Source organism: Vicugna pacos, chromosome 7, assembly GCF_048564905.1.
Source record: "Vicugna pacos chromosome 7, VicPac4, whole genome shotgun sequence".
In the NCBI taxonomy this organism is placed as follows: Eukaryota; Metazoa; Chordata; class Mammalia; order Artiodactyla; family Camelidae; genus Vicugna; species Vicugna pacos.
The window spans coordinates 12,951,084-12,978,533 of record NC_132993.1 but is presented as its reverse complement, the minus strand read 5'-3'; the positions used below and the strand labels follow the sequence as shown (position 1 = coordinate 12,978,533).

Below are 27,450 nucleotides of genomic sequence, written 5' to 3'. Positions count from 1 at the left end.
GAAAGTCTGCGCAGGCGTCACTAAGCTACCAGCCCTGCGCATGCTCAGCTGGAGGGTGGGCGGTCCTATCCAGCCTTAACCCGCTCCCCTGAGCTAGACACAGCTGAGACTCCAAGTTCCTAGAAAACATCTCAGGCCAACATCTTACCGTTCAGGCTCCGTGCTGCTTGGAGTACACGCAAGTGTGAAAACGACCTTGACTAATGGAGGCCGGTGGAATGCATTTGACTAATCATCACACAGTTTCAGTCTCACAAAACTGGAGAACGATCTGGCTCCTGCTTGTTTCTTCCCTGTAGAGTGAGGATTAGGGTTGTTGCTGAACAGTGGGTTTTTTTCCGTCCTCAAGCAAGGGCAGTCGGTGTAAGGAAAATAGATCTTATAAGGAAGATCTGTTAGAATAAGTTTGCGCGGTCCAAGTTAGACATAACATGTACCAGGTGGGGAGGGAGTGTCCAAGTCTCCTTTACTGAGTACCGGCAGAAAGGAGGGACTGAACAGGAAGAGGTCACAAGGACACCCACCCCATCAGTGCTATGGTTACACTTTGCTCTTAAGTTATGCTCTGCTTTTACACTTATTTGATATTTGCTTAAGCCTAGCTGTTCCAGGGAGGAGTTAGAAAACATGTAAGTCAGACTTGCAAAAAAAAGAAAAATGTAGTACACCTGGCTGTTTAAAACGCTTTTGGGCATGACCTCCACCTACCAGCAATGCACCCCCAAAGCAAGGAGAGCTTGGTGATATGGGAACATCTCCCTCAACCGTTGAAACCCCAGTGGACAGAGTCCCCAGCTGGCTGCTGGGTGAGGGCACCATCCACCTGTCAGCCTGGCCCTCCTCTAGGTGCTCCTTGCTGGGAAATAGTACTTGTTACCGGTGTCTAGAATTCTGCTTCCTGCTTATTTATCAGTTCAATCAAAGAACTTGTTTTTTAAATTTCTGCAGTATTGGAAAAGCTTGGAGTAACGTATTGACATCAGTAAGTCTGTCTTTTCACTTCAAATTTCAGTAATTTTCCAGAGACACTGGTGCTGAGATCCTTAAACCCAGCTACACTGCTTTCCCCTGTCGGCACGCTCTTATCCCATTGGTGTATGGGTCTCGTCCCATATCCATGGGCTGTGATCCCTGGCAGTGAATTTCTAATAAAAAAAAAAAAGTATGTTGGAAGAGTTCTGAAGTTCTGTCAAAATCTTTTGCATGGATTTTTATGGAACTTGAACTTTGGTTGAGTTGGATTTAATCTTGGCTGCATTTAAGGTTTTGTTGGTATTACTGGATTCTGGGAGACATGGAATTTGGAGGGTGGGAAGGTGGGTTGATTGGACAAGGAAAATGGGCTGAATAGTCTGTTCATCTAGCCAAACATTTTTGGCTCTATTCTGTGCCTGGTAGAGCAATAGATGCCGTAGAAATAGAGATGAAAACCACATCTTTACCTGCAAGGGTTTTGTGGGGAAGGAGAGTCAGGAAAGAAACGTTGACAGTATGGCCTGATGAGAATTACGCACAAGGAGTCGGGAACCTCGACAGAGGGCACCCACCTCGAGCGGGGAGTGAGGGCGAGCCTACCGGAGAGGTGACCCAGACTGGTTCTCCAAGGGCAGAGGTGTGAGGAAAACAGGAAGATCTGGAGTCGGGAGCGGATGCTTGACACGAGCGAGCTCTGGAGAGATGAAGGAACCGGGTGGGCGCAGGGCCCTTCTTCCCCTGAGGCTGAGGGAGAAAGACAAGGGAGGCAGACAGGCTTGTGGGAGGAGGTGGGACTGAGGGAGCTGGCAGGGGCCTGATTTCTCTGGGTTATTCCGGGGAGCAAGGGGTAGGGGATGGAGAGCGCGGTGAAGTCTCCAATCAGCCACACAAGGCCTTCCGGCTGGGCATGCGCAGAAGGCTGCCTGCGGTCCGGGGTTCCAGACAGGCGAATCGATCCCCAGGGAGTGGGTGTAGCAGGGAGCTGCGGGTACAGGGGAGAAAGTGGGTGGAGTTGCGGCACTGGGGAGCTGCTGAGAGCAGGGGGCAGAGAAAATGGAGGCCCAGGAGCCTGCACAGTCCTGAGGCCGCGGAAGCCAGGCTGAGAGAGCACAGGTGAGGAAACTGGAGTTGCTGGGAGTGTAAAATGGTGCAGCCACTGTGTGAAATGTTGGCGGTTCCTCAAAAAGGTTAAGAATAAACTGTATAATTCAGCGAGTTTACTTCTAGGTATACATCCCAAAGAACTGCAAGCCGGGACTCAGATAGTTACACACCAATGTCCACAGCGGCATCGTTTGCAAGAGCCAAAAGATGGAAACAACTCACTTATCCAACAGATGAATGGATAAACGAAATGTGGTGTAGAATGTTAACTCAGTCTTCAAAAGGAAGGGGGTTCTGACACATGCTAGAACATAGATGAACCTTGCAAACATTGAGTGAATTAAGCCAGATCATTAGAAGGGCAAATATTGTATGATTCCACTCACGTGAGGTAGCTAGAAAAGGCAAATTCAGAGAAAATAGAAGGATGGTTGCCAAGCGAGGGGTGGGGGTGGGGTGTAGGTGCGAGTTTTTGTTTCATGGGTACAGACCTTCTGTAGGGGATGATGAAAGTTCTAGAAATAGCTAGTGGTGATGTTTGCACAACACTGTGAATGTAATTAATGCAACTAAATGTACAGTTTAAAGAGGTTAGAATGGTCAATTTTACGTCATGTGCATTTTACCACACACAGAAAAATTTTTTTTAAGTGCTGGAAGGAAGGAGGATAGGAGTTTCTCATGGTGAGGGCCAGGGCATGGTGGGAGAGCTCCAGGGGGCAGTCCTGGGGAGGCCCTGGTGATGAGGCCAGTGAGCTAGGAGCTGAAGTCTGGTGAGAGGGCAGGGCCTGGGTGCAGAGGGTGGCCTCGCCCCAAGCCCACATCCGGATGCGCGTCGGGAAACTCTCAGGACAGCAGACAACAGCAAAACCTTAGGCCTCAGATGTCGCTGTACATAAATGACTTACAAAAGAGGTTGCTTGTAACAATAACCTCTTCAGTCTTAGAACTGGTCTGGTTCTAGAATAAATAAGTGTGCCAGGCCGAGTGTACAGTGATTCCAAACAGTTTAATGTAATTCCAAGACAAAGTGTGATTACATTTCTACACATATACAATATGCATATGTGAGTTTACAAATTTTAATTAATAAGTCGTTTCACCTCAGAGACCGAAAAAATGATCAAAAAGAAACTGTGAGTAACAAGCTATAACATAGTTCACCACAATGGGACCCCCCCTTTCTCACCCTACAGTTAGTAATATTACAATTAAAATAACTATATTCTTCTATAATTTTTTTCTGTTAAAATCATCTCATAAATTTACAATGCTATTATTAGTTTCCAAGACTAATATAAATTCACTCCATTTTTCTACAACGAAAATGATCATTAATTTAGAAGCACACGACGTCATGATGAAAAACACAAGCATTTTAGTAGCAAGGACTTGATCAGTTAAGAATTATTTTTCTTGTAAAACATTCTAAAGCCAAGTAAAATATCCATTCTTATAACATACCTATAATATGAGACTAAGGAATAGGTTACATATAGGCCTACAACACATTGGTTTGTCTTTAAAAAAAAAAGTAGACATTTATAAATAAAAAAAGAAAAGAGGGACAATTCACATAGGAAAAAGAGGTACACGAGAAAATACTGTTGCACGCAATAATTTTCACAAAGATTAACATGGATTAACACTTTTTATTACAGAAACCATACAGTGAAGGAACACAACAGACCAGGGCTTCCATAGGGTAGTTGAGCTGAGATGACCTGGCAGAGAAAGATCTGGGCGAGATGACCCGGGGAGGGGCCACGTTCCTCAGACCGGTGACCGAGTCTCACCGGGTCTCCTGTTCCCTGTTCTCGTTCTGGGGAGTGAGTCTTTCTGTCCAGAGTGTCCTGAATTCATGGGCTGTTGAAAGGTAAACATTTCAACAGATCCATTCTCTTCCCATCCTAATGGATACCATATTTGGAAATGTGATATATCAGAGGCTGCAGCTCAATACATGTGGTCAAAGCAAAACGGGATGGAAAATTCCAGTCATTCTGATGTGTTGCCCCTCTCACTCATCTATGCTGGGGACCCAGAGAGAGCAGCGGCACCCTTCGGGGCCACCTGCCTCCGCTGTGCAGGAGCGAAGGTGCAGCCCGGGCCATCCTGGGCCCGTCTGAGACGCCCACGCTGACTCCGACTTCTGCAAGTTCCTCTTCCCCCTCATCCGTAAAGCTATACTTCTCCTATCAGAAATTTGGTTTGATATATATATACACAAACATATATATCAACAGCTACATCTATACAGTGATTCTACTAGACTAGAAATTCTGCTGCCCCAAAGTATGAGTTCCTGGCCTGCTTCATTTGGTTAAAAAAACGCACACAAACAGGATGAGGAGATGCTTTGGAGACCGGAAATGATTGTGCCCTGGAAAAGCCACGGAAGGAAGTTTTCAGGGAGCGGTAACACAACAGCGGAAGGGTGAGACGTGAAAGGGAGAGTGAGACGGTGGGGAGAAACCAGGCGGCGTGGAGGCGGCCAACAGGAGTACCTGCAGGAAGGGAGGCGGGGGTCGGGGGTGGGGTGGGGCCGCTTTAGGTTCCATTTAGAAGTCACAGAAAGCTACAAAGGATGGGCATGGTCAAGTCACGTTCCAATCCCCAAGTTCTTCCTTATAACCTGAGCCAAACTATTGAAATAATCATAATCACAATCACAATAAATCCATCACCCCTTCAACCAATATTGAACAGGGAGGCAAGACCACCACTCACAGGGATAAATGGGTCCTTCTTTCTGGTTCTTGAGAGCTTCCTAGGGGTCCTGGGTGCCTGGGTGTGGGGCGGTGGTGACAGCAAGGTGGAAGCCAAGGTGGCCACGGAGACAGTGACCCAGCACAGGAAAGGGGTGGCAGCACTAGGAGGCTCGTGTGGAGACTGGCTAAATGGAACTAGAGAGTGAAGGCAGAGCCCTTTTCTATTTACTAAAAAAAAAAAAAATAAAGCCAATTTCTATGCTTCTATTTTTATGATTAAGCCCCAAAGACAAGGACATAAAATTCATTTGGTTAATTAAAACACAGGAGAAAAGAAACCAAACAAACAGAAGAAAGTAGGAGTAGAATTAGGAGGGGCAAGAGGCAAAAGATTTTACAATGATGATTCTAACAACAAAACTGTAATAAGAACATACTATCAACAGAGTTCACAGGGAAAAAGCAAGTGCATTGAGAACAACCACCAGTTCCCTGCCTGGTTCCAGGTGTTTTGCAGTTTTCGAGGTGTTATCTGCTAAAGGGATGCCCTTTAGCTCACAGCAGGTCCTCTGCACTAAGGCTGTGGCACAAGAGAAAAGAGATTAACCAAAACTCTTAGGGACACTGGCACCTTCCAGGCTGTTCCTGCAGGACGATGGGCCCACTCTCAATCATCATCTCTACTTGGATGGGTCTGCCCCTCCCCCGTGCCCCTCAGTCCCCAGCCCCCTGTTCCGGCTCACCAGCACTAAGAATCTCTAGGAAACAATCTAGGTCCCGCCTCCTGGTGACCTAGGCTTCAAACTGAAGTTTGACAAAGAGTAAAAAGTAAGCCCATCCTTTTACACTTACTTTGTTTTAAAGGGAAAAAGCAATAAATGACAGCAGGTATTTGGGAAAGCTGACCAATAAATACGGGCACAGGGGTGTGTGACTTTCCCTGCAAAACACCCATCAACATATCGCTGGGGGCCCAGAACTAGCAGCTGCACCGTTGGGGCCACCTGCATCCCAGTGTCTCCCACTGCCTGGTGACTGGAAGTCAGTGGACCAGTGAATAAGGTAAACGTTCACATCAAGACAAAGATCGGCGAACCAGGGATCTGTTCTCTCTGCCTCTTCCAAGATGTCAAAGAGAAGGCCTTGAAGACCAGTGTGGATACAACATGGCATGAGATCTCTGAATCTGGCCTGGGCTGTGGGTTCACCCTGTCCCATTAGACCTGGAAATCCTTTCACATTCTCTCGCGTTCACATGGAAACCAGTAATGCAGAGGGAAATGCTCATGTTAGGCTACACAACAGGATGGGTGGAACACACCTGCCATGGGGGAACATGGCCTCCTACTGAAGAGGTGATTGCTGGGGTTTGAAGATGTCAGTTATAAACAGAAACTTTCTTTTAAAAGTACCAGTTGAAATGTAAACTATAAAACATTTTAACTATAAAACGTAGCCAGAAATATGCTTAAGTATCCCAGTCAATTATTTAGTTTATGAATTTTAAAATGTGACTCTCTCGATATCTTAGAAGGCTAACAGCATTTTACAGTGGCTAAAAACATATATATTTAACATATGCACTTGAAAATCACATTTGATTACAAAACACAAAGAATAATCTCTTCCTTGGTTTAATTTTTGTTGTGAAGATTAGCTATTTTCAGAGTTCACCTAAGCAACAAGGACCAGGGTATGCATTAATCATTATTTTCAACCCACACAGAATTCATAGTCTTTTAAATCCCAAGATCAAGCTGGCTACATGATTTCAAAAAAGGCTAAAACCAGGATGAATGCCCACGTTTGAGGTAATTATTGCCATCAGGTCACAGTTTGTGTAAGATAATGTATCTAAAACCTTCTTTTAAAAAAACCTTCAGGTGTTCTGTCAGAATTCCAGAAGACCTATGGAAACCAACCAGGATCTCCGAATCTGATTAGTTGGGTTTGCTTTCATTGGAATTAAAGTTCTAGAAGATTCTAGAACTTGTGTAAACTACCTAAGAATTGAGGCAAACAAGCCCAGAGCCAGTCAGTAAAGAAGTTTTTAAAATAAAAAAGAAATGAAACCCCACCCCAAACAACCGAGGAGCTGCTTCGTGACAAATGGTAATTGTTTTCTAAAAGATTAAAAATCTAATCCTAAAGCATTTCTAAATTCTTGCCCCCTTTCGACCAAAATAAAAATGCTTCTGTATTACTGTTTATCTCATACCTTGGCAAGAGACTCTCCTTCCTTATAACCTCAAAGTTGGCTGGTTTTTCTCAGTTGAAACAATAGTTGCTCTCCATTTCTTTGAGAAATCTATCCCAAAAGAAAACTTTTTGTTCTTCTTTCTAAAAGCCATCTTGTCTTTCTCCTTTTTTTTTTTCTTTTCTTTTTTTTTTACACAAAGAAAACAGTTTCTGGACACTAGACCCACACACGGTATTTACAAATTTGGTGTGAATCCGGCATCTGGGTCTACCCAGAGCTGAAGAGTGGATCGCTTACAGAGACCAGAGTCATCATGATATTTATCAGTGCAGTAAAAAATAGCATTTTGAAAAAAATATATACCTTTAGTATTGCCTTTTCTAGAATTAACTATAAGCAAGAAAAAAATTATTTTTTTTAAAAGAAGGAAAAAAACACCACTTTTTTTTTTCCCCTTCACTCTGATAAGAGTTTGTTGTAGCAGCAGCACTACGAAAGCTAGTTGGTACACTGGAAAGGAATCGAAAATGAACTCCACTATGACTCAAAAGAAACTCCCCTAAGACTTTCTCTAAACGTCAAACTGATTCTGCCCCTGCTGCTTGGATCCAATTCGGGAATCCCTCTTCACACAGACCTTCTGCTGAGTTCCACGCACAGGGCAGGGGTGGCACGGGGCCATGTTCCTTCAAGGCTTTTCTGCACACAGACACCCAGGAGACAGCCGAGGCTGGAACCTTTGAGCTCCATTCTGGAGCTGGGCAGATGCAGGTTCAAGGCCCGGCTCCCCTACTAGCTGTGTGACCCTGGGCAGGTCACCAGCTCCCCAAGCCAGCTGCCCCATCTGTAAAGGGACCACTAATGCAGATTTCATAGGGTTGTTGTGAAGATTAAATGAAACAGGATAAACATGAGTGATTTTCAGCACAGTGTCTGGCACACAGAAAATGGGAGCATCATTAAATAGTTCATTAGAAATACGAGGCCACTCACTGAGAATTATTAAAATGGTTGAAACAAAAGCATATCTCCGTAAAGGTCTGACTGACAAAAAATTTCAGTAGAAACGTGGGGATCTCGGGCCACCATTGAATGTTCTCTCCTTTAACACAAGCTTTCTTAGAGTGTCAGCTTTCTCATCAGCGCCCTCCTCTGTAAATGGGGGTGTTGTAAGGGGGGGTGTTGTTAACGGGGTGGCTGTGAGGGCTCCGCGAGGTCACGCTTGCAGAAGGCTGAGTCTGAGCCTGGGGTATTGAAAGCGTTCAGCAAATGTTGGCTGTGACCCACCTGAGGGACACGGCAAGTTTTAGCCAATAAGAGAGACAACATAATGTTCTGCTGCAAGGGTCTGAGATTAGGGGCTCTCAAAGGCTGGTGGGAGGCAAGCTGGGGCATCGGGCAGCTCCCTTCTGGTACAGGTACCCTGAGCAGGGGTGCCCTGCAGGAGGGTCACTGCCCTGGAAACTCTCTTGGAGTCTCGGGAGAAGCACTGGCTGGGAGCTGGCTCTCTGGAACTTCTGGAAGCTTCAAGAATGATGCGGGAAACCTCTCCCAGGTTGGGTCACTGGAGTGGGAAAGGGTGCCAGAAGCCTTGGAAAGGTTTCTACTGCATTTAAGTGTCATTTTGCCATCTCCAATTCTCTACTGAGTCTAGTCTGTGGAGATGAGAAGTGAGAGTCCCAGGGATCAGAGCAGAAAAATACGGACACCCTGCGCCCGGCCCCCGCGCGCACCTAAACCCCGACGCAGCCGCACTTCCTGGCAGGTCTGCTCCGGTCCATACCCGAGGTAACATGAGATTAGTTAAGCCCACAGCTCCGGGCAGTGCCTCCAGGTTCCCAACAGCAGCAGCAGCATTTAGGGTTACTAACCTCCACTCTTCTTACAAGATGAGCCGTTTTGAAATAAATGCAATAAAAAAATACAGGTAAGGATAGAGAGAAAAGAGAAAGACAGATGGGATCGCGTCACTGATGAAGTCATTATTGCCCGGAGAAGAAAGAAAGGAACGCCATTCTGTCCATAGCTGGGGTGTCTTTGAGAAGGGTTCTTTGGCTAAAGAAAGGAACACTTTCACTTTCCTTCCCAATTTGGTGAGGACAGCTCTGGCCTGCTCAATTCTGAGGCTTCCCCATCTAAAATCTGTAAGACACACCAGGAAGAGAAGACAGAGACTGGGAGAGAAGCACGCACGGTCCTTGGGGCGGGAATGTTTCGTGGCAGAACGGCTCGTGCTGGCGCTGAGAAGTCCAGGGCCAGGCCTGTGGAAGAAGCCTGGCCTTTCTGTTGAGTCCTCCCTGCTGCTTGAGGGCACCCAGCCAGTCTCTTCTGTTTGTTTTCTATCCTAGCAGCTACTGACCAGGTCAGCAAGAGCCCCGTGCCCTACCCCGCCTGCAGCGCCAGAGGCCTCGGGATGAGAGCTGGGGCGAGCCCGTCGACGCACCTCGTTTCATCAACCACGGCCCATCAGCAAGAGTTCCTTAAGCCTCCTCATCTCCTCCCTCTAGTTTCCAAGAAAGTCTGCTCCACTCACTCACACACACTCACACAACCCAAATCCTCCAGCGCAAGCTTGTTCAAAAATGAGTGTTTGCAATTCCAAAGATCTGGTCAGGGGAAATCCGCCTGTTGGCAGCTGGGCTAATCTCACCTTCCCTTCCTTACATCCAACAATCTGGTGTTTGGGCGGGTTGAGTCTTCCAGGGTGAAGGGAACAAGGCCAGCTGGCTCCCACAGCCCGCCAACCACTCGCCGCCAGTAAGGCCAGAACGCACACACAGTCCAGGAGACAACCATCGGTTTGCCCCAACCCTTCTCTTCCCACTGAATTCGCTCAACCACATGCTCCACTTCACAGTATTAATTGGCATCAAGCCTCAGACTCTCCCACCCATCAGCCTGCTCACCCCTTCCCTTGGAAACAGCCAAAACATCATGAAAGAGGCACTACACGCAGAGACACGGGTGTAAACATCCAGATGGATCAGTAAGACCCCACCGAGCGGAAGCAAATCGACCTATGGTTCCTAAGGCTCCAATTACGAGTTCTCCTTGACCTGTTCTTTTAAAGCTTCCCTTCTTAGCCTTCACACTGCTTCTTCAGTAAAGAAAGATGGAGCCAATTTCAGAGCAGATGATCTAGGTTATTTGTGGTCTAAATCAGGACTAGGTTAGCATTCCTCTACTTGAGAGCTGGATCCTAGGGACAGACATTTTATTGAGACTCCGATTGCAGGATAGGGTGGGAGTTCGGGCAAGCACTGCGGAGCACACGCAGAGGCTGGCCTCTTGCACTGGGGTCTCTTCCTGGGGCTCTGAGCCCACAGTTGTGTGCTTGGGCTGGAAGTGGAAGGCAGGTGGGGATTCAGGGAGGGCGCCCATGTTTGCCGAGCTCCTGTGGGCTGGGCACTGCCTGATGTCTCCCTCGGTTGGCTTCAGTGAAGCCCATCATTCTGACCCTTCCTTCATCTGGGGCATGGCAGTTTCTGGGTTTGGTGGGTAGCGTGTGAGCCCCTCAAGCTGATTAAAAAAGCCATCACGCAGCACCGTGCCTGACGGGCACAGTCAGAGCCCAGTGGGCATGGCTGGGAGGCCCCACTGGACCCCTCTGCTGGCCAACAATTTCAGGGGGGCAGTGGCCCACGTCTGAGGGGCTGCTGGACTTTGTCAGTGTTCTTCTAGTCGCCTACCATCCCTCCACCTTTTTTTTCTGACTTGATGGTTTGTCTCTAGAATCGTGTGCTGAGAAGATGTTCGCAGGGGGAGGGAAAGGGGGGACTGAAGAAGTGGGCAGTGTGGTTAGTGAGGGGACAGGAGGCTATCATTTCCCAGGGGAAGGTACCACCTGCCTGGCACCTTCCATCAGCTCACTATTTCCAGTGGCTTCCAGAAGGGGACAATTATCTCTTCACTGAAGGATATAAGTCAAACTCCTGGTGTGCTGATGGGAAAAGAAGGGACACTGGGAAGAGGGGACACTGGGAAAAGGGCTGGGTCAGCTCTGACCAGAAGGGCTTTTTTCAATTGACAAGTAAATATCAGATGCAAGGGAGGCCCAGGATCTAGTCAGCAGATTTCACAAGTGCAGGGCAGATGGGAGAGGACCACAGCTTAAAAGTTCAACCCATGAGATGCCTCCTCAGATTTCCTCCAGCCACCGAGAATCTACAAAAATACAGTACTGTTGGTGAGACCACGTTGTCCAGAGCCCAATTTGGCCTGTATAGAGATAAAGGCTTTGATTCTTCTTCAAACTTTTGTTCTGTGATGGATCTTTCTCAATAGCTTTTTTCTAATTCCTGGATCTTTCCTTTCCTTTTTTTTTTTTTTTGGTCTGACAAAACTGGACATCTGTATGTCCCTCCTGTCTACTCAGATACTCACAGATACAATAAAATAAATTTAAATATTAAAGAGAAAACATAAAGATACTTGGAATAAATGTGCACTTAAAACCCCAACTAAAGTATCAAAATGATGATTATGATAGTAATTACAACAGTAATAACCAAAATAATTAGTACAATAATATTATCTTTATGAGCAGCATGGAACTTTCATTCCTGATCTGGAAGAAAAGGAAAGAAAATGTCAGGTGAAAGAGTAACTTCCAACTTAAGGAGACAAAATAATTTTCTTTAAACTGGAAGGCTATGTTGTCTTTTCCTGTAAAAGCTCAGATCTAGAAAGGGCTGGAAGTGAACTGTACAAGGGTTCCAGGATGCTACCCAATAAGGCAAAAATGCTGGCTCGTCTGCAGCCGAGACATCTGTAACTGGGCACTGCTGCCCTCTGGACGCCGAAAGGCCAGCACAGAGATGATTCTCCAGGCTGGCGCGGCTCTGGGAGCACCCTGGCTCATGTGTCCTCTAAAGACTATACACCCCCCACCCTCTCTGGACGGGCCATTTTCGTGTTGTCTCAGATCGACGGCACTTCCCCATCTCCGGATGAAGATGTACTGATCGTGACGCCACGAGGGCAGCAACCTGTCCTGCCACAAACAGCTCCCCGGCTGGGTACCTGCGGGTCTGCGCGAGGGTGCCCTGCTTCCAGTGTTCATGGTGTCCTTCCTTCCTTCCAGCCTAAGGCCTGGACTAAGCTGGTTCCAACCTGGGGACTGGTTTCTTTGTAGGGTAAGTAGAATTTATGGTTGGAGAGGGGAAATTTCCAGCGTTATTTCACATTTCACAGCTAAGAGCTAAGGTAAGGGTTTGGCTTCGTTACTGAATTAGGTTGGATATTATGATAAAAACACCTTTCACAGTAGATCGTTAAAGGAGACCACAGAGTGAGGAAGGACAGTGGGGGAGGGGGGGGATGGACTGCTGTCCAAAACTGGGAGCCATCTCTTTGCACTTTGGAAACTTGGCTTTGGGGTCTGTTAAGGACACAGCATCAAGAATCAAACGATTAGGACCACGCTTTAAAGCGCCACCTATGACCAGTTAAGGGTCTCCCAACATTCATGCCTTCAGGAGTAATTTGCTATCGACAGAGAAACCCCTCCACCCCGACCCCAACCAGTGTTTAAAGCCTGAGAAAATTTCCAGAATGTATCAAAGGGGCAAAGAAGGCAAAGGGCAAATTTCCTTGGAAACTTAACTGCCCGTGGGAGTGTTTTCCAAAGTGCAGTGTAACACCACCTGGTTACCCTCACACATGTCCCTCCCTCCAGCTTTCTGCCCACAAGACCCCTCTAAAATCAAAAGCAGAGGCGTGCCTCGGGTAGGCCTGGGTAATGCGAGGAAGGATTCAGCAGCAAACCACGGGTGGTGGTTGTCTAAGAGGGAGGAGCTGTGACAGCAAAACCCAGCCGGCGCAGCCGGAGGAGAGCAGGGCAGGGCTGCGAGACTAGAGGGCAGTGGGGGTCTGAGAACAGGGGGCCAGGCGCCAAGCCTCCCCTCCACCCCGCGGACAACCACAGGAAGGTTGTGCCAGGCCTGGAGGCGGGAGGTGGCTCTCCTTGGCCCCTCCCACATCAGGAAGGAGGCAGCTGCCTGGCGAGAGGCCAACACTCCTAAGACACGGATGGGACCTCTGGTCCCACAAATGGCAGAGCTGGCCCCCCGGGAAGAAATAGGTGAGGGTGAAGGGTGGGGAGTCTCTCTTGCTCTGTCTCCAAAGTCACAGTCAACTGAAGTCATCACCATCGTCAGATCTACCCACCACCATCCATCTCCCACATCTCAGGTCCATGGGCTCTCCTAGCCCCTGCCAGCTCCCTGGCCCCCTCTGCTAGCAAACAGCCCAGGAAAGACAACAGGTATTGAAATAAAATAGAAATTAAAAAAAAAAAAAGGAAAGACCAGAGTAAAATGTTACAACAGCACAGAAGAAGGGCTGAGAAGACGTGACTCGCCTCAGCCGGCTTCTTGGAGTACCGTGGAAGTAAACCCTCACACCGCGTCCGTCGGTCGGTAAGGCACTAGGAGGGAACGATGTAAAACCGAGATTGCAGAGCCGGGGGCGGTGGGTGCCGGGGGGCAGGAGGGCAGCACCCACTCACACCCACGTGCACACACCTGGACCACCGCGTGGGTTACATGCCTACATTAGATCACTTTTTGTTTGTGCAAGTACGTTGAGGAATAGTCTATTGGTATTCTTAGGGTAGAACACGAAGCAGAACAATCAGGTGCAGGTGACTACGTCTACGGGGTGTTGGCGACAGCCGTGAGCCCTACGCTACGTCACGAGGGACTGATCCAAAGAGAAGAGAAATCTTCAGAAAAGAAAAGAAGCTAAAGTTTGCAACACACATTATTAATGACATCTGAGGACTATCATTGCTTAGGGATTCATCCAGAGTGCTCAGAAAGAGAAAGTGCACCCTCTCCTGGGCTCCTCCTTCTCGCGCGGTCCTCCTTCAGCACCCCCATCGGTCCTGGCAAGCGAGTCAGAACCCGGTTTTGCCGACCCCAGACCCACCCCTGGTATCAGCCTCCTCAGGCCATGGCCTGACCTTTCTACAGGGCTGCTGACTCTTTAGAGTTCTGGAAAAATCCCTAATTCTTACGTTCAATCATTAAAAATCTATTGGATTTCCGTAGCAGGTGTCCCCGACAGCAAATTCTTAAATGTCACTTGCTGCCATAATGAAAATAATCTTTGAAAAGTTCATAGATAAAGTTCTTCAAAAACCGAGGCCCCCCTACTTCTGGAATCTTCTGTCACTCTTTCCTTCTCCTTTCCAGTTTGGTGCAGAATGGGTTCGTGAGCTGTGTTTTCTGTTACTGACGTTTTCTTTTTTGTCCTTTTTCTTTTTTTAAAATAAAAAGCATAGATTTCCCCCCTCCTTAAACCCCTTCCTTCCTAAAATGTTCTCTTCTCTGCTCTCAGTCCTCCTACTTCCTAGTTCAAGTTTCGTTTGTGTCCCACCCCTGCCCCCTGCCCCTCCCCTGCCCCGTTTGCATTGTTTATGTGCGGCATAAAAAGCCCAGCTCCCACCTCGTCCCTCCTCCTCTCCTTCCTCCCCTCTGGCCATCCTCCCTCCCCTCCCCTCCCCTTCCAGTGTTTATATGTAAGGGTACTGGTTGACCTTGGCGGGGCTCAGTGGGTATCCAGTGTAGACGGTGGAAGCTGGAGAGGCGCTGATGTAGGTCTGGTGGGCAAACTGGGCTGGATACTGACTCGGGTGGATGGTGGGCGAGGGCAGGACCCGGGGGCCCATGCTCACGGGGACCTGGTGGACGATGCTGGCCGGGTAGGCAGTGTGCTGCACGGTGTGACGCGCTGAGCCTTGGGAGGCCACCAGGTGGGCCACGGTGCCAGTGGAGCCCAGGGCCGCGGGCGCCGTGTAGGTGTAGAGGTGGGGCTGGGTGGGGAGGTGGGCGGCGGCGGCGGCGGCGGCGGCCAGGTGGGGGTGCACCGTGCCGTGGCTGGGGCTGTTGTGCGGGAAGGAGTACGGAGCCTGCGCCATCGTGGGAGTGATGTAGGCCTGCTGCCGTCGGTGGCTCCCGGTGCGGTCTGCGGTCATGTGCTGCTGAGCCTGGAGAAGGAGAAGCACCAGGAGAGGGCTGCATGGGGGGCTGGACGCATGAAAGGGGAGGAGGAGGAGGGAGAGAGGAGATGGGGAGGAGGGGAGGAAGGGAGGATGAGAGAGGGGAGGAGGGGAGGAGGAGGAGGAGGGAGAGAGGAGATGGGGAGGAGGGGAGGAGGGGTGGAGGAGGGGAGGAGGCCAGAAGCAGCAGGAGTACTAGAAGATGCCTCCCTTGGGTGCTCAGAAAGTACAAATGAGCCTGGGCTGAGAAGGAATGCTGTGTCCTGCCGTCCCCCGGGCTGGTGACACACAGACAAAGCCAGCTGGGAAAGGGCCAGCAGACAGTATGTCTCACAAGGACGTCCTGCAGCTGTGAAATGTCAAAAGGGAGCCCCTCTTTGAGTGACGCCTGCGTTCTCTCTCACCGCATAGTCCTGTTCCCTGAATCGCAGGCCCCCAGAGCTCTGCTGTTGGAAGTCATGTGCACAAATGACCCCGTCCTCTTTCACCCCGAGAACCTAAGTCATGATGAGGCCTCAGGAGCCAGCCCAGGAGCACTGCTTCAGACGAGAGGCTTCTCAACACTCAAAACTCGCCCTTACCTCACCTCTGCACGTCTAAGGAAACAGGCCCCCGAGTCCACTTTGCAGTTCAGGCAGGAGTGACCCTCTGCACAAGGGGCCAAGTGCTGGCTGCAGACTCTGTCTCGGTTACACTCCAGCTGAACGCCACCCACCTCCTCCACACCCTCCGCCTCTTTCTCTGGGTTTGGGGTCCTGAGTGTGCAGCCTCCCTCACTGTGACAGTTCAGCAGGCCTGGCTTGGTTGGACTGCAGGTCTGCCCTCGTGTCCTGGCCTGCCTGGGTCGGGACAGTGTTTTACCCTTTGTTGGGCTGAAAAAGCAAGGTGTGGGCCAGCCTGTTTTTAAGCTCTGGCACCACGTCCCTGAGAGCTTCCTATCATCAGACGAGTCATTCTGCCTTGGGCCTGTGAATCGGGGATCCCACCTTCCCCACGGCAACCTACAGCAGAAAGGGAACATTAGAGGTCACTTGGAGCACCGCCTGCCATCACTGGAGGGGCTACCAGTCTGGGAGGCGGGCAAGGGGCCACCACAGTGCCCTGCTCTGAAGCTAAGAGTTGCGGGGATGAGCTGCACCCCAGGGCCCATCAGGCGGGGCTTACCTGGCTGAGATTGAGAGGCTGCTGCTGCTGGAAGGGCGGCCCTGGCCGCTGCTGCCGGTAGGTGATGGCTCCGGACGAGCTCCCTGAAGAGTGACCGCTGGTGGAGGTCACGTTGCTGGAGGACTTGGACTTGTAGGAGGACGAGTGGTGACTGGTGTTAACTGTGCCGGGAAGAGGAAGAGGTCACGGATCAGTCACAGGTCCTGGGGTGCCCAGAAGACCCTACCCCCCAGGAGACAATGGTGGTCGATCACCCATGAGCCACATCTCCCCCAGACCTAGTGATGATTTTGGCACCAGGGCTGTGGCTTGTTCCACTGGTTGGGAGCAAACATTGCTGGGCTTTAGAACTACTGTTTGCTGACACTGAGAAGCATCAAGAAAGTCTAACAGAGGGAAGGGGAGCTCTCTGCAGCTCCAGTGTCCCAGCTGGGTGTTCTCTGCCGAGATGCAGAGACACAGTGACAGATGCTGCAGGATGCAGATACCTGAGTCTCAGAAAAGGGACTGCATATGTCCCAGGGGAAAACAGCTGGAATAAAATGAATAGGGCAAGGAGGTTTATGTTAAAGAAACCACTTTAGTCAGTTTCGGTGTTGAGTGACCTGTGAATACCAACTCCCAGAAGAGTGGGACTCGAGTCTCCAGGGGGCGAAGTCAGAGGACACACGCACGGACACGGGACATGTGGAATCGAGTGCTACTGTCCGCCTGTCTCTCAGTGTCGCTCTTGATGCCAAACATTTCTGTTCTGAAGCTTTGTCTAGATCAAGAGGAAGTAATCCACAGTGAATACCAAGGAGGCCTTTGGCACAAGGAATCCAGACATCTGCCCAAACCTGTATTGCCCTCCGCAGACTCCTCAACTCTAAAGCTGTCCACGTTTGAGGAAGCTGCCCAGAGTAGGGTGTTTAAGAGAAGACCCAGATGGTTAAGGGAGAACTGGAAAGACATACAAAGGACGTCAGAAGGCAGCTCTATCCCTTGTGCTGCTCAGCAGCAAGAATTCAGATTTACTGATGCTGAGCATCTTTGGGAAACACGAAAGCCTAATATGGTCTCAGCTGGGTACCCCAGGGTCGCAAGTGTGAAATGGGTGAGCTGGTCATTCTTGGGGCGGAGGATGCTAACAATTAACGGAGCACGCATCACATGGATCAGACCCTTGACGTCACTGGGCAGGATCAGGTCTATTACAGATCTCAGGGTGACGAGATCAGAGTCAAACGAGATGCCTGAGGCTGGCGCCGGCAAGACAGACTGCTGATTAATTGTTGATGGAGAGAAATGTGAAGAGTGAAGGCAAACGAAACCTGGGGACAGATCAGGGAGCACACTCAAGTCGAGAGGGGCCTCCCCCCATCCAGGCAACAGCCCCCCTCGAGTAAGAGAGAGCTGCCTCACTGGCAGGGAGGCAGCAGGTCCTAACAGAGACCCCAAATCCAACTGCATATCGGCACCCAGTGGCTCTCCCATCCCACCCCCTGAATCACACCCCTGTGGGAAACGCCCAGGAATTCGTATTCTTAACAAGCTACCCAGGAAAGCAGGAGCCTGCCCTGGTGGACAGAGGTGACCTGCATTTGGGAATCAGGGTCTTGTGCTCAAGTCAAACTCGGTTAGACTCAAAGAATCTCCGAAGCCTGGGAGATGGAGGGAGGGGTTTGGGGGACCCACTGTAGGGTGAAGGATGGAAAGCTGCAAATGCTGGCTGTCAGCAGAACTTCAATGTCTCTCCCTCCATCAGCCACGGTGCCACCACGTTGGCCTCCAGCTCCTCCGTGCCCCGCAGCAGATTGTAAGCTGCGCCTGCTGCCTGGGCCCCACTGTGGATGTCATCTCTCTGCTCTGATTTCAACTCTCTGGGAACTTTGTGGTAATTACATTTGAGGGAGAAACTCTGAGTGCAGGGTATCCATAGTGTGAGTCTCCAAGTGAACAGGTTGGAGAGCTTTAGATGAAATGGGTGTGACAGAGCCAGGCCACCAGCATCAGGAGACAGGGGCTGGGTCAGAGCTTGTCAACCACCAGAGCAGGGGACCCCTGAATCAGGGAGTGGGTCCTGAAAGGGATCAAGAGATTAAAACAGTAATGCAGAGAGGAATAAAGTGACCATGGAGTGGACAGGGCAAGTGCTGAAGGTCAAGTTCCTGAGGTGTATTTTGGAGCTGGGAGGAACACCATGGAGCTGCCTGCTCAAGTCTTGCCTCACTGCTCTCAAAGATCTGCTGCCCGGGAACAGCCCTGGGTTCACGGGGTGGCCCCCTGGGAGGCCCTGTCTACACGAGGTGGGTGGAAGACTGCTTCCGATCATGGGTGCGCCCTGGAGCCAGACCCTTGGGAGGTCCCTCTGCATGGTGTGGTGGGGTTAGTTAACCTCTCTGTGCTTCTGTTTTCTTATCTGGAAAACTGGGAAAATAATAACTTACTTCATGGAGGGTCATAGTGAGGGTTACATGAGCTAATGTACATGCAATGCTTAGTGCCCGGCAGGTGTTCAGCTCTTAAAGGTATGAGCTGTGTGCGCTATGGCTGATGTCTTTATTTTTGAGCCATGTCCCCTGGTTAAAGCTGACGCTCAAGGAACAACTGTCTGCCCCAAGCTGGGTCAGAAATGGAAAACTAGGAGCCTGGGGGTCGCTGGGTCAGGGTGTCCAGAAAGCAGGCATCGGGCCACCAGTGGCTCAGATCAGGGAGCTCTGGCTCCTGCCCTGCCTGGGACTTAGCCCTGCATCCTTCCAGTACATTCCTTATTGATCCTAAGGCGGTGCAGAGGACCTTCTGTTGCCTTCCAAAAGGGCCTAACTAAGCCAAGGGACCTGAGAAGGTTGTGGGAATTCCTCAAGGATCCTTCCTGAGCTGAGAGCCACTGAGAGAAGATGGACTGTCACCTGCACAGCTTTCGTCCTTGAGAGGCTCAGGGGACCCGAGGACCCCAGCTGAGGGGGCTGAAACTGGTGTGCACGTTGGCCGGGGTGGGCCAACCTGGGCCCCAGGAAGCCAAGGGAGGATGCTTTCCAGATTCTTCTGAGCCTGGAAGACTGTGCACTAACGGAGGTGTCAGTGTAGAGAAACACCACAGTCTGGGGACGGACAGACACCCAAATGAAGTTCTTTTAGCCTCTCACCTGTCACTAGAAAGACTGTGCAGCCTGTCCTCACAGGGGAAACTAAATCTTTTACGTGGGGAAAATATACCATGGCGCTCCCCAGAGACAGAGGCACTAGGGGTATTAGAACCCACGGCCTTACTGAGAAAAACCTTCCTTTTTCTCTGTTGTTGAGAAGTATTCCCGAGGGATTCTCAGTCCTGCAGGTAATTAATTCTCTGACTTTGGCTGTAAGAGTCCTTGTGGAAATGTGGTTGCTGAGCGCTGAGAGTCGCCACCCGCATGGCCGATGCTGGAAACGGGCACCGGAACTTGGAAGGCGTGACAGGAGCAGAAAAAGGTGAGGACGACTGCTCTGAGGAGTCCCGCCCCCGAGGTGAGCGGTTCTGTTTGCCTACAGGTTCTTGGGTCCTAGACAGTGTTCCTTCCTGCCAGGGTTTCCTTGAAAACCTGTGCCTGGGTGGAGAAAGAGGGTTCCGGAGGGAGGGTCCTCCGGCCCCACACTCTGCAGGCTGGCCTATGGCCCTGGGCGGGAAAAGCCCCTGAAGGCTCCATCCTGAACGCCACCCTTCACCCCAGGTCACTGGCGGGGGCAGCACCTGAATTGCCCAGGCCTGGTGTGCCTTACATGGGGCAACCACCCCAAGAAGTTTCCATGGTCTCCAGCAGCCACCTCAGGGGACACGGACAGGAGGTCCTTCCTCAAGAACAGTGGCTTCTTGCCTTGAAACAAAACCTCCCCTGTGGTGTGTATCCCTGTGCTTCTGAAGAGAGCTATAGAGGAGGTGCTGGCTGGCCCGGGTGGGCTGGGACAATTTGTGGCAACAATGCAGAAGAAGGAGATTTCTTTGGGTTTATTCTCAAATTCTTCCCCTGATGAGCAGGAGCAAGGGAGACACTGAACAGCTACTGCGAAATCTGGGTGAGCTGCTAAGTTTATGCAGAAGGTTAAGTGCTTAGCTTTTATTCTCGGGCCCAGTTTTCAGGACAAGCCTTCACAAGATGCAAGGAGTCCTTTTAATCAAGCAGTGAGTGAGGAAGAAGCACGCTCGCTACCACCTCTCCTCCCAACAGTGAGCTCTTGGGAGAGGCCGCCCTTGCTGACCAAGGCCCGGGGAAGGGCCTTGCCACACACGGAGCCCCCGACTGCCAGGGCTCCCTGGGAGGGAGTGATGCTAGAAGTCGGTCAGGAACTCCCCAAACCGGGTGTCATTCCAGACAGTGGAAAAGCAACGGGGTGGCTTTGATTCTGTAGTTACCAACCTAGTCAGAGGCAGAGCCATGGCGAAGACAGCAAGGTATTAATCACAGAGTTAAGAAATGAAACTGCTGCTTATACAACGTGATGCTGAGCAGAATCCTACCCTGGCTTTTTGGACCAGATCCCCGAGTGAGGGCCAACAACCTGGGGCTTAGAGTGCTCACATAACAAGACTGCGAGCAGCAAGTAACCAGAAAACTCGTCTCCAGGAGCTGTTCCTGGCCCACCCTGGCCCCACATTACCTGGCCCCAGGCTATCACACTCCACCAGCACCTCGCTGGCCTGGGTCTTCAGCGGGGGCACGATGATAGTCCGGGGGTTCCCAGTGCAGTGCGTCTCCAGGCTCCCCTTGGTGTCAAAGGTGGTGGCATTGTGCCCGGCGCGGTGCTGTACGGAGTAGGGGCTGGTGTTGCTGGAGGAGTCGGAGTAGGGAGAGTCGTGGACCGTGACACAGCTGATGACGTTTTTTCTCTGCTTGGAGACAGTGCTGAAAATGTAAAGGGAGAAACCAGGACGGTGAGGGGCTGTGAAGTGAGAAACCAAACCAGCAGTTCAGGACCAGCTGGGAAAAGCCTCTCTGCGCTCCGGGGCAGGGGGCAGGCAGAGCAGGAGAGAAGGGAGGAATGTGACTTCTCTCCAGAATCCTGATGGGGAGGCTGGCACACAAGTGTCACCTGTCTAACCAGTGGGGGTGGGGCATGTGAGGACATGAGAAAGGGGCTGGAGCGGGGCCCACAGGAGCTTCTGGAAATTGGGGCAAAAAGATTCCAGGCGGGCCTGAGCTTTCCCGTGCAGCCAGGCTCAGAACTGCAGGGGAGGCACCTGTAGCCCAGAGCTGCGTGGCAGCGCCCTCTGAGCCACCAGAAGGGGACAGAAAAGCAAAGAGAGAACCCAACCAGACCCAGGCAACCTGCGTCCCTGGTGTGGAAGAAAAAAACTGCTGGGAAGGGAGCAGCCTAAGTGTATCGGGCTTGGGGCCTGGGAGATGCAGCTGGTTTAGGCAGGAGGGAATAGGATCCTAGAGGAAGCAGGATGCAGCGGGAGGGAAGAAAGCAAGGTTCTGAAGAGGCTGATCCCACAGCCCACAGCTGAGGCTCACTGAGAAAAAGCAATGGGAGCTGGGCCAGACACCTCGGCCATCTCTTTGTGGTGAGGGCGGTAGGTGGGATGACTGGCCACCCAAGATCACTGAGTCCCCTTCTTAAGTGGGGCTCAGCCTCCTGCTCCTGCAGCTCCCCCACTGCCTGGCCGAGGACAGGGCAGGGGGCCTGCACTGTCTGAAGATGCCTGTGAGGGCGTGGCTCCCAATCCCTGGTCTTCATCCTCTAGCTGAAACTTCCTACACTGACATGGAGGAACTGGCTTTGGCTGGCTCTCCGCCAGCGCATTTTTTTCCTGAGATATTTGTGTGGTTACTTGGGGAACCAATTCTGTCTGCCTCCAAGCCCAGTGAGAGGCTGGTGGGATGATGGATATGGAATTTGTTGCTTATTGTGCAGGTTTCAAAAATGGATTTTCATCTATTTCTGTATGTTGATCACCTATTTTTAAGAAATATCGATTGCCTAGGTAAGATGGTCAGTTGCCAACTCATTTGCTAAGAGAAGAAGCTGGTATTTATAGAGCACCTGGTGGAGCCACAACACTGCCCCCTGCAGGTGTCTTGCCCAAGGTCACATAGCCAGTCATGGGCCAGATTCCAAGATCGATTCCTAGGCGGCTAAGGGCAGCAGAGAAGTGGACGAACTCGAGTCCCTGGCGGTGGAAGGGATGCTAGCCTATCAAAGGGCTGAGGAGCTGGGAGTGAGCCCGCAGGAGGTCTGAGCGCCCTGAGGCTGCGCTACTGACACCTGGGCCGCATAATTCTTCTGGGGCGGCACAGTCTGCCTTCCCTGGTTCAGGGAAGAGGGGTCCCTCGCTAACTGGGTCTGTGGGTAGGGACACAGGCCCGGCAGAGAGATGTCTAACTTCAGCATGTGCTGATGGTGTGGCCTTGGGGAGCTATTCAGCCTCTGAGAGATTCAGTCTCCTTATCAGTAAAATGTGGATAATAATAGTACCTACATCACAGGCTTGTTTTGAGAAGAGAGAAAATACACGGAAAGTGCTTTGAATGGTGAACAACACGTAAACATTCTATAAAATTAAGCTTCTATAATTACTATTATTATTATTAGTTGTGTTACCTCATCTGACACGTAAAAACAGGTTTGCCAAAAACATATTTAGGCAAGACGAATTCTATGAAGGTATGGAGTTGCTGGAAAAGTTTCTAGTCTACGAATAAACCAGACGATTGATATGAAAGAAGTCAGCACGCCTCAGTCAGATATTCTGGAGATCCATGCGACAGGGAATTTCTGTACAAAGAAATTTAATACACGTCTCCACCCTTTAAGGAGATTAAAATCTCAGTGGGGGACTGTGTAAAAACATGACAAGTTAAACAGTGAAAGCTTTAAAATGATCAGTTAAAGAGAAGAGATGTCACAAAGCCTTCCACGATGAACTGTCAAATGAGCTGTGCTGAGGATAATTGATAAGAACTCAAAAGAAGGTGAGGAATGAATTGCCTGCACATACTTAAAGCTCTTCACGCTGACTTTGATAAAACAGATATGTCTTAATTAATCAAGAACTACACTTCCTCCTTACGACAGTTTAAATGTAAAAGGCCCATATGCTTGTTCCTCAAAGACAGTTGGAGGTAAACACAGTTACCATATGACCCAGCAATTCCACTCTAGGTATATACAAGAAGGAACTGAAAGCAGAAACTCAGACATTTGAATACGAACGTTCATTGCAGCATTATTCACAATAGCCAACAGGTGGAAATAACCTGTGTCCATTAACAGATGAATGGAGAAACAAAATATGATATATCCACACAATGGAATATTATTCAGCCGTAAGAATGAATAAGGTTCTGATATATGCTACAATATGGATGAACCTTGAAAACATTATGCTAAGTGAAATAAGCCAGACACGAAAGACAGGTACTGTGTGACTCCACTTACATGAGGTACCCAGAAGAGGCAAATTCAGAGACAGAAAGTAGATTAGAGGTTACCAGAGGCTGGGGGGAGGGGGGGTTGGGGTTACTACTTAATGGGTACAGAGTTTCTGTTCGAGGTGATGGAAAAGTTTTGGAAATAGTGGTGACGGTTGCACACGCTGTGAATGTATTTAGTGTCACTCAACTGTACACTTAAAAATGGTTAAAATGGCAAATTTTATTATATACACTGTACCATAATTTAAACAATTAATGGAATATGCCAAAAATCATTTAACTATACACTTTAAATGTGTGTATTGTATGATACGCAAATTATATCTCAACTTTTTAGAAGTCCATATTCTTATTCAGAAACAAGAAAGCAAATGGGATGAGCAGGGGGTGGGGGTGGGGGTGGGGCAGCATTGAGATCTGGCACAAGAATTAGAAAGTGGGGCGCCAGGGAGAGGTCCTCATGCCTGGGAAGCAGGGACATGGACTCCGAGGGCAGCAGGAGCTGTGGGAAGCTGTGGAATGAGGAGGAGGGAGCATCGGAGGAAGGAGGGCCACCTTCAAGAATCACAAACAAGCGAACCCTGCAACTGTTTTCTGTGGTGGGAGGGGCTGGCCTGCATGCGAGGAGTCTGTCGTGTGATAAGATGTTATTAAAGGAACAACCCCTCCCCCACCCATTACAAAGCACTCCCAGGACCAGGATATGAGCTGGGAGGCCCTGAGCACGCAGCTGCCAGGGCCCTGTCCTTCACTCTTAACTTCGGTCACCGCCAGTTCTGCCTGATTGAATAACACGCACGCACAGTGACTCAGCTGGTCATTGCACAAAACGCAAATGTGTTCTGTTGCTGTGTATGGCCTGTGGGTGGTGGACTCCCCCCTATGAAGAACAGAGGCTGGCTCCCAGATGTGTCCTGGGAGCTGGTGTTGCAGTCCTGGCTCTGCTGTCCGTTTATTGGTGTGAACCTGGACAGTGGCCTGGATACTAGGGTGACCCTAGATGTCCCTCCAGCTCTAACCTGCTATGAAATCCGATAGGGAGAGTGGCATTAAAGGATCCCTTAGAGGGATCTATTTAAAATAGGATTTGCTTTACTCCTAATTTGGAGAGAAAATAAATCCCTTCAGGAAGTATACATTACATGTACACCCAGACCCAGGTGATTCCTGCTGACTATGTATCTTCCTTAGGTTCTGAGTAATTTAGAAAATGAGCAAATTAAACACACACACACACACATACACACACACACATACACACAGACACCCCTCACTAATTTTGGCCAAGCTGTAATAAAATGCCAATTGGACATATTTGGAATGCTTCACTCAAATTTGGAAATTGTGGAGAAGCTTCAGCTCAATAGGAGTAAGAATTTTCTCACAATTGAAATTATCTGAACATACAATGGGCCACTTCATGAATCAGTGAGCTTCTTGTCACTGGAGGATGGCTTTTTGGCAAGAGTCTTATAACAGCTGACAGCCTCGTCGAGACGGCCCCTGAGAATTTAGGGCCATCTCCTGATGGAAACCCAACAGGTAGTGAGGCTTTCCACCGAAGAGGCTGAGGAATTCTGCACGTCAGTATCTCGGTATCTATCAAGAAGCGTGGGCTAAAACCTCTCTAAAGTCTTCCTGGGACTCATCTCTGTTTTCCGAGCTGGAAGTCCCTATGCCTAGTGAACGCCTAGGTACACTGATTCACCTACCTTTTTGGATTTACATGTGACAGGTTTGGAAAAGGTGAATTAATCTGATAGCTCTGTTTTTAATCTCTTCTATTGTTAGAAATCTCTGTGCTCTACCAAGTGTACTGTGCAGATTACAGAACAAATGGGAAACTGTTAAATGAATCGCTAAAAAAATAAGCACACATTCGACATCACTACTACGGATTCCTTAGGCTCCGACGTGTCAATTCTACCGGGATTCATCTCATTATAGCGTCTAATTATTATTGATAGCTTATCAATCCATGATGAATTGGGTAATGGAAGTGAGAGAGACAGTGATAGGAATAGAATGAGAAATATCTGCTTAAAAGGCCTCGACAGAACATCACTTCTGAAAAAAGAACAAAGCTGCCAGGGTTCACGATTGCATTGTGTTGTCATGGCAATATATGATTTTCATCATTTCAAAATCAGAAAGAAATAAGGAGCTAAGAAGTAAAGAAATCAGCCCCAATGGAGAAAACGCTGCCAGAGAATCAGACACAAATCTGTGACCCCTTCCCTGTAGGGCCCTATCTGGAATGTGTTTTTGATTCTGAGTTGCCAATTTCAGTCAATTCCATCCTTCAAGACCAGAGTCAAAACTCATCTCCACCAATAATCTATCCATGCCTTATATCACACTTCTGCTTCTATAATCAATGTTGTATGTGAAAAATATTACTCTTCTATTTCTGTGACACTGATTACTAAGTATAGGTAACATTTATTGGAGGCCCAACTCCTGTTCAAAGTGCTTCGCATGTTTTATCCCCTCTAATTCTCACAGCGAGACTACGAGGTGAAGAATATTACAACTTTCATTTTAGGAACAATGAACTTCAGATGCGGATAGCTGAGGTCACTCAGTTGTTCAAGGGCACCCGGCTAGTTAGGGGCAGAGTCAGATTTGAACCAAGAGCTACCATCCTTCTTCTGTGGCTCAGCGTGGTCTTAGCTTATTTATTTAACACTTTTTAATTTTATTGTGGTGAGAATATGTAACATGAGATCTACCTTCTTAACAAAACTTTAGGTATATGAGACAGTGTTGGTGACTACAGATAAGACGCCGTACAGCAGGTCTCTAGAACTCCTTCATCTTAGCTCAAATACATGCCTATTAATTAGGGACTCCCAATTTCCCCCTACTGCAGCCCATTGCGACCAAGTTTCCATCCTTTGACTCTATCAATTGGACTATTTTAAATAGCTGATGGAAGAGGTTGTTTGCATACTGGAGAATTTCCTTCTTTTTAAGGCTGAACAGTATTCCACTGTATGTACATGCCCCATTTTCTTTACCTATTCACCTGATGGACACTTAGGTTGTTTCTACATCATGGCTATTGTGAATAATGCTGCAATCAACTTGGGAGTGAGTTACCTCTTTGAGGTCCTGATTTCAATTCTTTTGGATAAATACTCAGAAGTGGACTGCTGGATTATATGATAGCTCTATTTTTAATTTTTTTTGGAGGAACCTCGATATTGTTTTCCATATTGGCTGCACCAATTTATATTCTCACTGATAGTGGACAAGAATTGCAATTTCTCCACATCGTCCTCATCAATGCTTGTTATCTTTTGTCTTTTTGATCACAGTCATCCTGACACATGGGAGGTGATTTCTCATTGTGGTTTTGATTTCCCTGATCATTAGTGACATTAAGCTTTTTTTTCCATGTAGCTATTGGCTATGTATGTCTTCTTTTAAGAAATGTCTAGAAGGGGAGGGTATAGCTAAGTGGTAGAGTGCTGTGCTTAACATGCATGAGGTCCTGGGTTCAACCCCCAGTACCTCCACTAAAATAAATAAATAAACAAACCTAATTACGCCCCCCCCAAAAGAAAGTCTGTTCAAGTCCTTAGCCCATTCTAAAATTAGGTTATTAGTTTTGTTCTCTTTTTTTAATGCTCATGGGTTGTCCAGAGCCTGCACTTCCTCTCAATCACTATGCCATGCTGTCCTGTGTACCACAGCCCCCTCCTCCTCACGAGCACTGAGAATGTGAGCCAACTGAAACCCCCACTTCTGGTTCCGCCAGTCGGTGGCAGCGGTCTTCTCCAAGCACAGGACGTAGGGCTGTTCGCATGGACAGCTGTCCCAGCTGATGGAGGTGACAGCTGCATGCTCGGCCACCTGCTCGGGCGTGTGTACTGCCCACTGTGCTGTTCCCACACCCTC

The 27,450-nt window shown here is 49.2% G+C and overlaps 1 protein-coding gene across 7 annotated transcripts in view; it reads right to left on the bottom strand.

Moving 5' to 3' along the window:
• Nucleotides 1-3,069: 3,069 nt before the first annotated feature.
• The window catches only part of HIPK2 (homeodomain interacting protein kinase 2), a 252,551-nt gene continuing 228,170 nt past the window's right edge, over nucleotides 3,070-27,450 (bottom strand). For 5 of the 7 annotated variants that reach the window (XM_072964349.1, XM_072964347.1, XM_072964351.1 and 2 more), the window contains exons 13-15: nucleotides 20,771-21,015; nucleotides 16,157-16,317; nucleotides 3,070-14,980 (exon numbers count right to left, since the gene is read on the bottom strand). In XM_072964349.1, coding sequence (XP_072820450.1) covers nucleotides 14,507-14,980; nucleotides 16,157-16,317; nucleotides 20,771-21,015 — 880 coding nt within the window. In that variant the 3' untranslated portion in view covers nucleotides 3,070-14,506. The remainder of the gene's footprint in view (nucleotides 14,981-16,156; nucleotides 16,318-20,770; nucleotides 21,016-27,450) is intronic. The other 2 variants (XM_072964348.1, XM_072964350.1) reach the window with 1 other exon arrangement.